Raw genomic sequence first — 14,744 nt, forward strand, 5'->3', positions numbered from 1 at the left:
CCGGGCCACAGATAATGTTGAGGTTGGAGCCCTGTTTGTATTATTTTAATGCGCTGGGCATTGGACATGGTTTATGCAGTGGCCTTGAATGTTGTTGACCACGTGCACTGTGATGCATCTAGTGGACAAGTATGTTATGTCGAGGGATCTTTCAATACACATTCAGGGTAGTTTAACTCAGACTGAAGGTGGCTTGGGGAAGCAGGGAAGGACTAGCCAGTGGGGACAGGATTACACGTGCACATGTAGGAGTCGTGGCTCCTATTCCAGCCCCTGAGCTGTGCTAGTAGTAGCGGTGGCAGGGCTGCTCAGTGCCCTGTCAGTGGATTGGGGGATTCACTGCCTCCCACCCCATTGTAGCTCTCCTGTGTGTAGCTCATTTACCCAGGCTTTGTGTGCGTGTGAATGTCACCCTCTATGGCTAGAATGAGCGCTGTACATTCCAAGTGCCTTTGCTTCTGTGAGGGAGAGTGCACATTCTCTGCGACATCAAGTTAATCACCGGAGGGGGCTTCTCACTTACACTATATTCATAGGGAAGGGCTGCGCTCATGAAACAAGGAAATGATTACCTGCCACGCTGAGAGCACTAGGATTAGCTGCACAGAGCAGAAAGGGGTGAGGGAGTAGGATTTGAATGGTTTGTTACATTGCATAGGACCTTGCTTTTATGTCTCTTCCTCTCCACATCACTAGGCCACAGGAGGTTAATTATGTGTCGAATATGAACAGTGGTGAGTGACACATTGTTTCTCTGCCATCTAAGCAGAGAAACAAAACCCAGGTGCCCTGGATGTTCAGGTGCTTGAATGGTGAATTAAACGAGTTGACAGGCTTCAGGGGAGAAACATGTTTAACAGAGGGAGATTGGAAGGCAGGAGATGAAGCACAGCATACCCGGTCCAGAAGGGAGTTCCAGGTGTATGGGCCCACATGAAAAAAGGTGAGAGGAGGAACCTGGGAAGGATACAACAGAGGTGGTGAGACCTGCAGCCTTTCAGAGCAAAGGCACTCAAGTGAGGAGTGATGATAAAGCTTGAACAGAGATGTCCAGAGGTGGCCACTGAAAGGCAGCATTTGGCAATCATGATATTTTTTTCCATTATACGTAGAAGAGGAACTATCTGTGGTATGTTTGCAAATGTTGATTTTTTTAAATTGCAACCACTAGGGGCATAAACCAGGCTTTGCAGAGGAAAAGACTGAGAGACTATGAATGCTGTTTTTCCTCTTGGTTTCAGTTTCTTGATATATTACTGTAGTGCGCATGCATGTATATGCATAAACACAGAGAAAAAGAGACTATGTTCTTATTTGAACTCAGGTTGCATCATTTTCACATTTGTGTAATGTGTTTTTATGTACTAGAGCTGGGTCCAATCTCTATTTTTGTGTGAACTCAAACATAATGGATTCAGTAATCTTTGTGTTTTAAAATGCATGAATTCTCCATGCAGTGGATATATTTGGGGAAATGTATTTTCACTGAAACATTTGATACAAAGACTTAATATTAAGTATCTAGTTCTTATGATCTAGAAAATCTAGAATGATGCTGCTTGGAGATTTTTTAAGTTGAAAAAATAGCTATTAAAAAAAAGCTATTTAAAAGTCTAGGGTTTAAGAAAAAGGTTTAGAAACTTGAAGACTCTACTAATTTACCAATCAGTCCTCACCAAGATTTGTCCTCTGTTCTCAGTACCGCAGGATGTATTCAAGTAATGGTTCTTATCAATTGTCCAGTAGTATCAGTGAGCAGTGAGTCAGATAGTGGTCAAACAGAGGTTATTGTAATATTAAGGACTAGGAATTAGAGACATGTACTGTAGATAAGGAAGTGGCAGTAATCTGGGATAACTGTATCAAGTAAAGACTGTTCTTTAAAACCATACTGATTATCATGTGGTTTATGATTTTATTTCTATCTTTTTTTAATTTTAAAACTTGAAATGATTTCCCCTTTGGTTTATTTGTAAATATTAAAACCAAGTGATTTTGCCCCAACAAACAACAAGTAAATTCCTGCCCCAAAACACAGATGACTGGGGTATGGAGACATAGTGCCAATAACAAGAAACATTATTGGCACTATGCAGCATATCTATTCTACAAAATACACTGGCCCTTCCCTTCTTAAATTGTGAGCATGGGCAAAGGTAAAGGCAAGTAGCTCCAGTAAAATGAATGTGTTTTATTTTTTCCTGTTAATTTAACACATTCAGTTTTAGTTTTTGCATGTAATCTTGCCACTATCAAATTAAACTCCCCTTAATACTCACTCATTCACTCCTCTCTAACTGCTCATAGGCACACCACAAAGCTTAGCACTGAATGACAAAGTACCAGCTTGAGGATGGAGAGATGGCTTTAAAATGGTCTGCTGTTTAAAGTGAGTTTATGCAAGCCAAGTTGTTTCAGGTAGAGAAGGTTGTGATCTACAGATCTGAGCACAGGACTGGGAGCCAGGGACGACTCTCTTCTCATCCTGGGTCTGACCCATCTGTGGCCTTGGGCTCGTCACAGAAGCTCTGTGCCTCAATTTCCCATATTTGTAAATCAGGGTTAATTCTTTCTTGCCAACCTCAAGGTATGTCCAAGAATAAATTAGGCATCAGTCCTGCAACCACAGGGCACACATGAGTAATTTTACATATCTGAGTAGTCCCATTAAAGTATTTGCAGGATCAGACCCTTATGGCCTTGTCCAGAAAGCGAGCCCCTACAAATCCCATTGTCTTCATTTCAGCACCTCACAAGAACTGCCATACTGGGTCAGACTAAAGGTTCACCTAGCCCAGTATCCTGTCTTCTGACAGTGGCCAATGCCAGGTGCCCTAGAGGGAATGAACAGAACAGGTAATCATCAAGTGATCCATTCCCTGTGGCCCATTCCTAGCTTCTGGCAAAAAGAGGCTAGGGACACCATCCCTACCCAGCTTGGCTAATAGCCATTGATGGATTTCTCCATGAATTTATCTAGTTCTTTTTTGAACCCTGATACAGTCTTGGCCTTCACAACATCCTCTGGCAAGGAGTTCCACAGGTTGACTGTGCATTGTGTGAAGAAATACTTCCTTTTTATTTGTTTTAAACCTCTCAGGGTCAGGCCTTTACTTTACAGTAAAGAACATGAATGATGATGCGTAAGTGTCAGATAGTTAAATTGGACATGTAATAAACAAGTGGCATTCCTGTTAAATATATGTTTTCCAATGATTTTATATAGACTATATATAGTAAAACCAATACTTTTATGCATTTCAATTAAGCACCGTAGAAAAAGCAAAGGTCACAAGATCCTGAAGAAGCTAAGGCAGGTTGAAAATATTAATATTTCTGCCTTACTCTTTCTTAGTGTGTGTGTGTTTTGCTTTCAGGTCTCAGTCTGTGGTGGAACCTGGCACGCTGAAACACGAGGAACTGGGTGAGAGCGAGAACACCCAACTTCTACTGGCTCTAGACTGAGTTCTGCATCACCAACACACACAAACGCATTGCCAAATTTCAACAGCACCAGAAACCTGCAAAGCACACAACACGCTTTAAACACTCTCTCTCTCTCTGTGCGCTCGAAAATAGGTCCTCCATTTGTCCAGACCAACTAATGATTGTCACCAGCCACCTGTCTGTGCAGCCAAAGCTAAACAAAGACAGAGATTTCTTTTGGTGCAAGATGCTAACTAAGATAAAGTAAGGAGTCTAGTTGTAAAAAACAAAACAAAAACATTTTCTTTTTTCCTTTTTAGATTTGCAATGTTAAAATGACTGAAAAGCGAAGGATGAGCTCCTTTGTACACATATAAATGATGCACAGATGGAAGTTTTTCTGAGTCATTATGCAGGGATGCGCTTTAATTTCCTAAAACAAAGTTTAGATTAAGTGCATTTTAAAGTACAGTATCTTGAAGTTAACCTGTGCAGTCTAATTATTAGGTTTAATGTAGCTTGCAGACCTGAGATAACAGCATCGCCAATACCCTTCAATCCCTACCAAGGTTTTTAAAAAAACAAAATAAAACCCAAAACATCACCAGCATAATGTCATTCAACATTACAGTATGTGATATCCTCCTGGCTGCTTGCAGGGTTCACTTATTTCTGTACCCTGCAAAGATTATTCTTTATTTATGAAGCCTTTATAAAACTGTCAGCTAAATGTAATGAGCTATGTGGGCAGCAGCCACACACAATTTGAAATGCAATTATTTAATTTTACCAATGTGTTTTTCCACAGGCAACTCTACAGCCTGTTAAGCCCTGTGTGTGCGTTGAGGAGGGGAGGGGGAGTCAGAAAAAATTCACTGGTGATTAATGGTTCAATCCAGATTGTTTCATTTAGGTCACTACAGCAAATGAAAGCTCTGCAAATGAAAGCTCCCTCCTGCAATCAGCTAAAGGTGTAGCCAGAAGGATCTGCTGATTGCAGATGGTGGCTGTGGTTGAATCAGAAAGAGAAACCTTAGAATGAATTCTATCACACAGTGCGTCGACTGGAAGGAAATGTGGAAGAACAGAAATGTAGAACTGAAATGCCAAAGATCAGTTTGTTCTCTCTCTCTTTGCAAAATGAATCTCATCCCTACATTGAAATGGAAATAGATAAAAATAATAATAAAAAATCCACTTAAGAAATTGCATCTGCTGTGACTATTTCTTCAAACCGCTGTACAATTCTTTTGCGTGCACTTTTTACCGTCATTCAGTTGTGCTACATGGCATTTATTAGAACAAGTGGTCGGTGCCCATATGTCAAATAAGGTAATTGTAAGCCAGATACACAACATGAGTTGACAGTGGACAGCATAATACTCTTTTAAATATGCCTCAGGTAGGGCCACATAACTTGTGAGTGGTACACTGAAGCGATGACATAGTTCAACTGGGCATAGTCATCCCTAATGAATGAAAATAAAATGTGTTACCTCTAACTGACAGAGTATCACACTTATACGTGACCAGAAGGGGTCTGTCAGATACTATTATACACAACTAGGGATTAATACAGCTGCTAATGTTACATGTAGAATAATTGCAGAAAGAGTATAATTTATGTTGGTTTTTATTTCTCAGCAGTATGGGGTAGATATAGGGCTTGATCTGCAAGGCACTAAGAGCTCTGTAAGGTGATGCTGAAGTCAACAAGTGTTGAGGGCCCTAAGCCTTTGCAGGAATGCCCTGAACCACAGATGAGCACTCAGCATGTTTCAAGATTGAAGTCATACATCTTAGGGATCCCTCACCCCCATTAAAATCCATGGTAGAATACACTAGGCACATTGGCAGGCAGTGTAACATAGCATTGCTCCACTGGCTTCAATGGAGACTGTACTGTAGTGAGAGAGATGCCTTGTTTTACAGCCTTTCTAGTTAACACACTTACCTCTATTGCCACTGAAATGATACTCTCACGAGAACAGTGATCTAACATTTTGTAAGTCATGAGGCAGAGAGAAAGAAGACTAAGAAAATCTTAGCTGGGGAATTCTGCAATACATTTTAGTAGCCTGAGTTTATTTAAGTCAGAGTTGTGTAGCTGAAGTGTTTTGAAAGCCATTGAATTCCTAAGTCCATGAGCATCAGTCTCTATAAACGATTAGAAAGCCCATTAAGCTGTTATGACTAAAACATACAATGGTGACATGAATAAACATCTGTGTTGGCCTGTAATATATATCCCAAAATATCAGGGCATGAATATAAGATGGTGGTTCTCATTTAAATTCTGTGCATAGGTACATGAACAAGAAAAAGAACAGGAAAAAGACATTTAATTTTTCACTGACCTTACTGGTATGATACAAACATTAGATTGTACAGTCCTTCTCTGTCAAATTGCTTCCCTTTGTTGAATGAATATGAAGGACAAAATGTTTTAGTGAAGATATTTGTCACTTTAAAAAGCATTTTCATTTGTTTCTTCCATTAGCATTTCCAATGTAGAAGGTTCTTTCTTAGGGGGAAACATCAGTTTGCAACCTAAAAAGCTTAAAATGATGTGTCACGTACAGGCTGTACAATTTTAGAGGTTCCTCCATATGCTATTCCAATAACTACATCCAAGAAAAAATAACCTTCTTGACTCCTTGCCACCAAAGCACAACAGAAGCAATTTCAGTGGTGGAGAAGCTACTAATGAAGCCACACCACCCACATTGCCACACTCAAGGTACTTCAGTTTTTAATGCACAATATAGCATCCCACACTATTTAATGAGCATGAATACGTTTATAGGTGCATGTTTAGTGTTGAGTGCTTTCATGTATTTGCTGATCAAAATCCCAAATGATAAAGCAACTACCTTCAGAGGAAGAGAAAAGAAACGCTACTAAACAATACCAGAACAATCAGAGCTACAAGAAAAGCACGACACAAGTTTTCACAAATTAAAAACTAAACAATATCTGTTATATCTCTAGAGGCTGGGTGTTAAATCCAAGCAATGGAAATTTGCAATGTAGTTTAAGGTGAACTCTAAAAGGAAACAATTTTTGTTCAAAGCCAAACACGTCTTGATTCATTCTTTAAAAATTATTTTATCATTTATCTTTTTTAATCATTTTACAGTATTACAAAATATGCCATGCAACTAAACAATTGGCTGGAGAGGCTGCCTCCCAGTGAGCCCAGTTATACTGAGCACCTCATTTATAAATAGTTTTCATACATCGGTTCTACCAAATCCTCCCAATAAGCATTTTTACATGTCTTAAATTGTGAAATGAATATAATTATTTTAGGATCTCCTGATAATTAACCTGAGAGTTGTGAATTTCTTATTGTGGTGGGCATATAGTTGTCTCTGGTTTAGAAAGCACATCCAAGCTTTTCTGGATCATGACTGGCTGAGACTGAAGTCTTGTTCAGTGCATGATCTTTTGCTTATCCAAAAGGAAATAAAATTGCACAACTCCAAAAAATAGTTACAGCATCTCACGGCACAAACCATCATGCAATATGTTATATGGCACTATATGATCTAACTATTTAATAAATCCAGAATCTGAGTGGCTCTTAGTTTATAGGAATACAAAGTTAAGGCTGTTTTTTCAACATTGCCACTTTAATGAAGTAAACAATCTCAGACAGTCTGATTATGGCATATGGAGTATGTGCGCATGGTGCTTAGATACCACGATATAAGGCACCTTAGTAACACAATACATTTGACAGTTTACTGCAATATGAATTTTTCCCAAGCCTAAGATAGGAAGAGGCCCGTTCTCTGGAGGTATAACTAACAAAATCTAAGCACTCTAATTTCTGACATGGAAGTTAATACATTGATAACTAGATTCAAAGCTGTTCTTATCTGGCTCCGCATTCTAGCAGGAAGTCAGTGCTTCCAGGCAAGGATCAGAATTCCAAATCAGAATTTGGTCCTCTGCTCCCAGCTCAGAGAATTCTGTTTCTCTTCTATTTAGGTTCTTATTCTGAGGAATGACCACTTAGGTCAATCTAGAAGCAGCCCCTAGAAGGAGCTGTGTCCAACTCTTCTTGGACAGAAGATGGCATGACACAAGGGGCCTTGAAATGACAGGGAACAAAGCAATTAACTACAAAATCCTAAAGTTATTGAGCACCTGCAACTCCCACTTAAGTCAATGGATGTCCCAGTACTTCCCAGGATGAAGTCCTAAAATTGAAGAGATCCTTATAGCTAAAGGAGACTTAAAGGATTCTTTCATTCTAGGAAAACAAAACTGATTGGATATCAGTTTTTAAACTCTATTAACTGGCAGTTAAATAATACAAGTTACTGTTTGCATTTCCAGATGGCAAGAAAAGACCACACTTAGCAAAAGTAAGTTCTGTTCATGTAAAGCTTCTCCCTCTGCTAAAAGCAGGAGGTGCACTCATTATACATATTTTTAAAAAAATTAGTGGTTCACAAAAGGAAACTATCAATGTATAGCTATGATAGAAAAATACAATTACCCATGTAGAAAAATACAAAATAAAACCATTCATTCACATTATGTACAGTTGATACTATTTGCATATTGTTTCATACCTAAAATATTTATGATTAGAAATTGCATGACAGAATTTCAAAACTAGTTGTGTGCTAATGTTTATACACATCTAATGTATACATGTCATTACCAGGTAGCAGTGCACGTACAAATCAGATATTTGTGCATTAACCTGGCCAATAAGGTGAATAACTGGCTCTGTGCATATGTAGGTCTGTGGTACTGGTACACATAATACAGACATGTCACAAACATTTGCACATTCCTCATTTTGAAAATTTGGCCTTATAGCTCTTTGGCTGACAAGAGTATTATTTTCCTTGCAGCCTACAAGCAAATCTATCAGATCAGTGCCATTTCAGTATGAAAGAGAATGGAACATTTGTAGGTAAGTCCATAGTAATTGTGGAACAATTTTTTCACATCTTCTAGCCCCTAGAAGGCTGACATTTTCCACACGGCCAGCCAAATTAATGTGGCGTATTTATATCTGCAGACTCCAACAGATTAAACTTCATCTGTTTCTTACATCAGAAATGACCTCTTAAATGGCAGGAAGGGTGCGTCTCTGTTGGGGTGTTAACTCAGGGTGCCACACATCCACAATGAATATCAGCCGATAACTGTCAGCATCCTGCCACACTTCATGCTCGAAAGAGTCATCAAAGATAAGAACCTTCCCTTCTTCCCAGGTTCTGTAATAGAAAAGAACATCCTTTATTATTGCTTTTTGGACACCCAATATGGTTACTTATCTGGGCAGGTATTTGTTCTGGAGATGTTCTTCTGTACATAGAGAAGGTATAATCAACATGTTTTGCCATAAGTAATCTAGTGCTTAATAAAGAGAAATGAGATGTCTGTATCAGAGCTCTGAATGAAATAAACTATAGAAAGTTCAGTTTGATGTAGTTCCATTCACTGAGTTATACTATTATGTTCTCTCTCTCTCTTTGTATGCATACAGGAATATATATATATATATATATATATATATATACACACACACACACACACACACATATTAGGGATCTGAGTCTAGGAGGCATTGACTATCCATCTTTCTCAATTATCTGGATACTTCAAATCAAGTCCCCCCCTGGCCCCTTCCCTTTTTAGACATGTACTATTAGAGAATAACGGAAAGATGAGCAATAGCCAGCAACATAGTTTTAAAATAAACAAATCATGTCAAACAAACTGGATTAAAAATAACAGAATTACAAAATTAAATCCTGGTTCATACTTAATGTCAAGAATGTGAGCAGTCTCACTGCATAAATCTTTCCAGGATCAGAGCCTAAGAGCGTGTCTACAGGGGAAAGCTGCACTAGTATAGTTTATTTTGGTATAATTATGCTGATATAACTAAATCAAAAGTGAGTCCATGCTGCTCTATCCATGCCCTTTTAAGCTACAGTAGAACCTCTGTTTTACGAATTGAGGAGTTCATAACATCAAAAAAGCATAAATGGAACATTTCAAAATGATAGTAGGTCTGGTGCATACATTGCAGCACTGTACACTGCAGCACTTTCTTCTTGCCCTTCCAGCCACTGCAAAGTGATTTCCAATGCCCTGAAAGCATTGGAACATGAAGGGATGACAGCTTTTTCTTCACTGACATCACTTTCATTATGTGATTACCCCCGCCCCAATTGGGAACAATGGTTCATACAACTGGTCATTTTTAAGACTGGTGTTTACAAAACGGTGGTTCTACTGTACTTTGCTTGCTAAGTGCTGCTTCCATTGAGTGTGACACCATGTGGACACAAACACATAGCACTGTGAGTGGGTATTCCAGGGTACAAAGCACTGCTAGACAGGAAAAGTAAAAAGAACAGGAGTACTTGTGGCACCTTAGAGACTAACAAATTTATCTGAGCATAAGCTTTTGTGGGCTACAGCCCACTTCTTCGGATGCATAGAATGGAACATACAGTAAGAAGATATTTATACATACAGAGAACATGAAAAGGTGGAAGTACCCATACCAACTGTAAGAGGCTAATTAATTAAGAGAAGCTATTATCAGCAGGGGAGAAAACTTTTGAAGTGATAATCAAGATGGCCCATTTTGGACAGTTGACACAAAGGTGTATGAATCTATTTCCCCATGTTAAAGTATCCTATTAGTGTAATGACCAAGCCATTCCCCGACTCTGTTCAAACCTAAGTTAATGGTATCTAGTTTGCATATTAATTCAAGTTCAGCAGCTTTTCGTTGGAGTCTGTTTTTGAAGCTTTTCTGTTGCAAAATTGCCACCTTAACATCTGTCACTGAGTGATTAGGGAGGTTGAAATGTTCTCCTACTGGTTTTTGAATGTTATGATTCCTGAAGTCAGATTTGTGTCCATTTATTCTTTTGTGTAGAGACAATGTACCAATGGCCAATGTACATGGCAGAGGGGCATTGCTGGCACATGATGGCATATATCACATTGGTAGATGTGCAGGTGAATGAGCCCCTGATGGTGTGGCTGATGTGATTAGGTCCTATGATGGTGTCACTTGAATAGATATGTGGACAGAGTTGGCACTTCAGCAGGTGGGTATTGTAGTTTTAAGAATGCTTGATAGAGATCTTGTAGGTGTTTGTCTCTGTCTGAGGGATTGGAGCAAATGTGGTTGTATCTTAGAGCTTGGCTGTAAACAATGGATTGTGTGGTATGTCCTGGATGGAAGCTGGAGGCATGTAGGTAAGTATAGCGGTCAGTAGGTTTCCAGTATAGGGTGGTGTTTATGTGACCATCGCTTATTAGCACAGTAGTGTCAAGGAAATGGACCACTTGTATGGATTGGTCTAGGCTGAGGTTGATGGTGGGATGGAAATTGTTGAAATCATGGTGGAATTTCTCAAGGGCTTCTTTTCCATAGGTCCAGATGATGATGATGTCATCAATGTAGCGCAAGTAGAGTAGGGGCATTAGGGGACAAGAGCTAAGGAAGTATTGTTCTAAGTCAGCCATAAAAATGTTGGCATACTGTGGGGCCATGTGGGAAAATAACAGAACACCACTAGCCATTACCTTCACCCCGTAACTAAAACCTCTCCAGCACATCATCAGAGATCTACAACCTATCCTGAAAGATGATCCCTCACTCTCACAGATCTTGGGAGACAGACCTGTCCTCGCTTACAGACAGCCCCCCCAACCTGAAGCAAATACTCACCAGTAACCACACACCACAGAACAAAAACACTAACCCAGGAACCTAGCCTTGCAACAAAGCCCGATGCCAACTCTGTCCACATATCTATTCAAGTGACCATCATAGGACCTAATCACATCAGCCACGCCATCAGGGGCTCGTTCACCTGCACATCTACCAATGTGATATATGCCATCATGTGCCAGCAATGCCCCTCTGCCATGTACATTAGCCAAACCAGACAGTCTCTACGCAAAAGAATAAATGGACACAAATCTGACTTCAGGAATCATAACATTCAAAAACCAGTACGAGAACACTTCAGCCTCCCTAATCACTCAGTGACAGAGGTTACGGTGGCAATTTTGCAACAGAAAAGCTTCAAAAATAGACTCCAATAAGAAACTGATGAACTTGAATTGATATGGAAACTAGATACTATCAACTTAGGCTTAAATAGAGACTGGGAATGGCTGAGCCATTACAGACATTAAATCTATTTCCCCCATGTTAAGTATCTTGTCAAACTGTCTTAAATGGACTATCTTGATTGTCACTACAAAAGTTTTTTTCCCCTCCTGCTGACAACAGTTCATCTTAATTAACTAGCCTCTTAGAGTCGGTTGGGCAACTCCCACCTTTTCATGTTCTCTGTATGTATATATATCTCCTCACTATATGTTCCATTCTATGCATCCGATGAAGTGGGCTGTAGCCCACGAAAGCTTATGCTCCAATAAATTTGTTAGTCTCTAAGGTGCCACAAGTACTCCTGTTCTTTTTGCAGATACAGACTAACATGGCTGCTACTCTGATACCTGTTTATAAATAGAGGCAAGGTGAACACGATAACAAAGACTTGTCATTAAATTAAATTAAGGATCATTAGATGATCCTGAAAGCATTGTGAAGCGCTCCAGTTAAAAGATAGGAAACAAAGGGTAGGAATAAATGGTCCATTTTCAGAACGGAGAGAAGTAAATAGTAGTGTCCCCCGAGGGGTTTATATTGGTCTGGGACCAGTGCAACATATTCATAAATGATCTTCAAAAAGGGTATATAGTGAGGCGGGAAAGTTTGCAGATGATACAAAATTACTCAAGATAGTTAAGTCCAAACCAGACTGCAAAGAGTTACAAAGGGATCTCACAAAACTGGATGACTTAACAAGAAAATAGCAGATGAAATTCAATGTTAAATGCAAAATAATGCACAGGCCAAATATAATCCCAACTATACATACAAAACGATGATGCCTAAATTAGCTGTTGCACTTCAAGAAAGAGATCTTGGAGTCAATTGCAGTATAAGAATCCTTCTCACTGTGCCTGTATCATCCTGAACTCATTCTCCAGCTTCAGAAGATTTAAAAATTATCTCCAGTCATCAATGAGACAGATGCAACTGAATAATATAATTGCCCTTAATTTGCATCAAAACAATACCCAGGAACCAAGATGTAAATAAGATTGCTGACAGTTTCATCCAGAAAGCTACAGTGAAACAATGTCTTTAAACTGGGACGTTAGCGAAGACAGCTTGTGATTGCAATGATTTTAATATACCGTAATTCATGATAATGTAATTATGTAGTTCATAACTGAATAATTATTAAAATAGTAAATATACCAATGATAGACACATTCAATAAATAGAATATGAAAGAATGTATAAATATGATGAAAATAGCTTTCCCCAAAAAACTGGCAGAATACGCCCCCAAACACACACACACCTCTTCAAAAGCACCCACCAGCAAAAACAAAAATCAGCACCTATGTGTTCTGACTTTAGTAAGAGTACGTGAGTAAGAATATACATTACAATTTTAAACCTAACCTGTGTCCCTTAAGTGACTTGCCTCAAGATGTCAGAACATGTTATATTAGAGCTGAGTAGGTCTAATGTTTATTTAATTTTCTTTCTTTATATAGGAATTAGATACAATGCTCCTGTTAGATAATTTCTAAATTATTATCTGCAAAACTTTTTTTTTAATAGAGTTTTCAATTGCCGAAGTAGTTGCTGGAATTACCGTTAAAGTTGCCCCCCACCTTCAAAATCTGAAATGGTGCCCCTGTAGGCCAGCACAGAATCCCCCCTCCCCTGCCATGCACAGCCCATTGGCTTGATGGGAGCTGCCCCTCCCGCCCAAAATAAAGAAATCAAAAACTATGCCTCCGGTGGAGATGGGGTTGTGGGGCAGAGGGACGGGGGGTTGTTGGTAGGGGGGCGGTGCCTCCAAAATGGATTGGCTTGTGTTTGGGGTTTGATTGTTGGCAGGGGGCAGTGCTTCTGAAATGAATTTGGCTTGTTCTGGGCTTGCCGTGAAAGGCAGTGTTCAGCTTTGTTATCTTGTCAGATTTGGCAATGCCAGGAATGATTTCTATATCATTTGCTCAGAAGAGAGCTCTACTATAACCTGTTTTAGATGAGAAGGTTTTGCCCTGGCTTTATGGAAGGGTCTTATTTCACTCCCATTATAAATCACGATTACATTCCTTGAGATAAGGTCATTTTATTTTGATACTGAAACATCATGTACCACCACTATTCAGCATCTTGTATGCTACAGCTTTTAGAAGGCCAAAAAACAGCCTGGATTGTTCCCCACACCCTAAGAATTGAATGCTACCATGTTGTGATCCAAACAAATACACAAAGACTTTGAAGGGGGTGAATGAGTAAAATGTAAGGCTAGACTGTGCGCTTGGCTGCATGCCCATGAAAGGGCACATGGGTACCGACTTCGTGGGTCCTCCAGGGCTGGAGCACCCATGGGGAAAATTGGTGGGTGCTCTTCACCCACCGGCAGCTCCCTGCCCTGCCCCAGCTCACCTCTGCCTCCTCCCCTGAGGGCACCGCAGCTCCACTTCTCCCCATAGCTCCCAGTGCTTGTTGTCCTAAACAGCTGTTTCGCAGTGGCAAGCACTGGGAGGGAGGGAGGAGAGGGGGAAAGCGGCACCCTCGGGGAAGAGGTGGGGCTGGGGCCGGGATTTGGGGAAGAGGTTGGAGTGGGGGCAGGAGGGGGCGGGGCAGGGCAGGGCCAGGGCCGGAAGGGGGTTGAGCACCCACCGGCACTGGGAAAAGTTGGCGCCTATGAAAGGGCATCGTGTGAAGTAAACCTGCCTCATGGGCTCAAGGACTTTAAGGTCAGAAGGGACCATCAAGATCATCTAGTTTGACCTCCTGCGCATTGCAGGCCACAGAACCTCACTCACATAAGTTATGTCGCTCAGGGGGGTGGCTTACATTCCCACTCGCTCGCCTTGCCTCTGGGTGCCTAGGAGTAAATAAGCACTGCATTTCCATTACTCTGCACTACACAAGGGGGGCAGGGAGTGGGGAGGTGTGGAGTCAAAGCTCTGACCCCCTACCCCACCAGCCTGCAGAGCTGAGCCAGCTCAAGTCGGTGGGATAGTAATTTTCTACTGGTCTTAAGCAGCCAAGAAACTTCACCACATGATGCCTGATGTAACGCCATGAACTGTCCCTCTGGCTGGCACAATGGTCTCACTAGACTATGCATGTTTGAGGAGGATGATGATGATGTCATCGTCATCATCGTCATCGACAACTTAATCAGCAGGGAAGAAGCAGACCTGAGACCCAA

General features: G+C 40.4%; 2 protein-coding genes across 4 annotated transcripts in view; one reads left to right on the forward strand and one right to left on the reverse strand.

The window, feature by feature from the left end:
• CLVS1 (clavesin 1) overlaps window positions 1-4,488 on the forward strand; it is a 146,302-nt gene extending 141,814 nt beyond the window's left edge. For 2 of the 3 annotated variants that reach the window (XM_039525693.1, XM_039525695.1), the window contains one exon: window positions 3,378-4,324. In XM_039525693.1, coding sequence (XP_039381627.1) covers window positions 3,378-3,465 — 88 coding nt within the window. In that variant the 3' untranslated portion in view covers window positions 3,466-4,324. The other variant, XM_039525694.1, reaches the window with a different exon arrangement.
• Window positions 4,489-6,514: 2,026 nt separating this feature from the next.
• Window positions 6,515-14,744, reverse strand: part of LOC120397067 (aspartyl/asparaginyl beta-hydroxylase) — a 51,756-nt gene continuing 43,526 nt past the window's right edge. The window contains exon 11 of the mRNA XM_039522523.1: window positions 6,515-8,669. Coding sequence (XP_039378457.1) covers window positions 8,519-8,669 — 151 coding nt within the window. The 3' untranslated portion in view covers window positions 6,515-8,518. The remainder of the gene's footprint in view (window positions 8,670-14,744) is intronic.

The sequence above is a fragment of the Mauremys reevesii genome, linkage group 2 (genome assembly GCF_016161935.1).
Source record: "Mauremys reevesii isolate NIE-2019 linkage group 2, ASM1616193v1, whole genome shotgun sequence".
NCBI classification, from domain to species: Eukaryota; Metazoa; Chordata; order Testudines; family Geoemydidae; genus Mauremys; species Mauremys reevesii.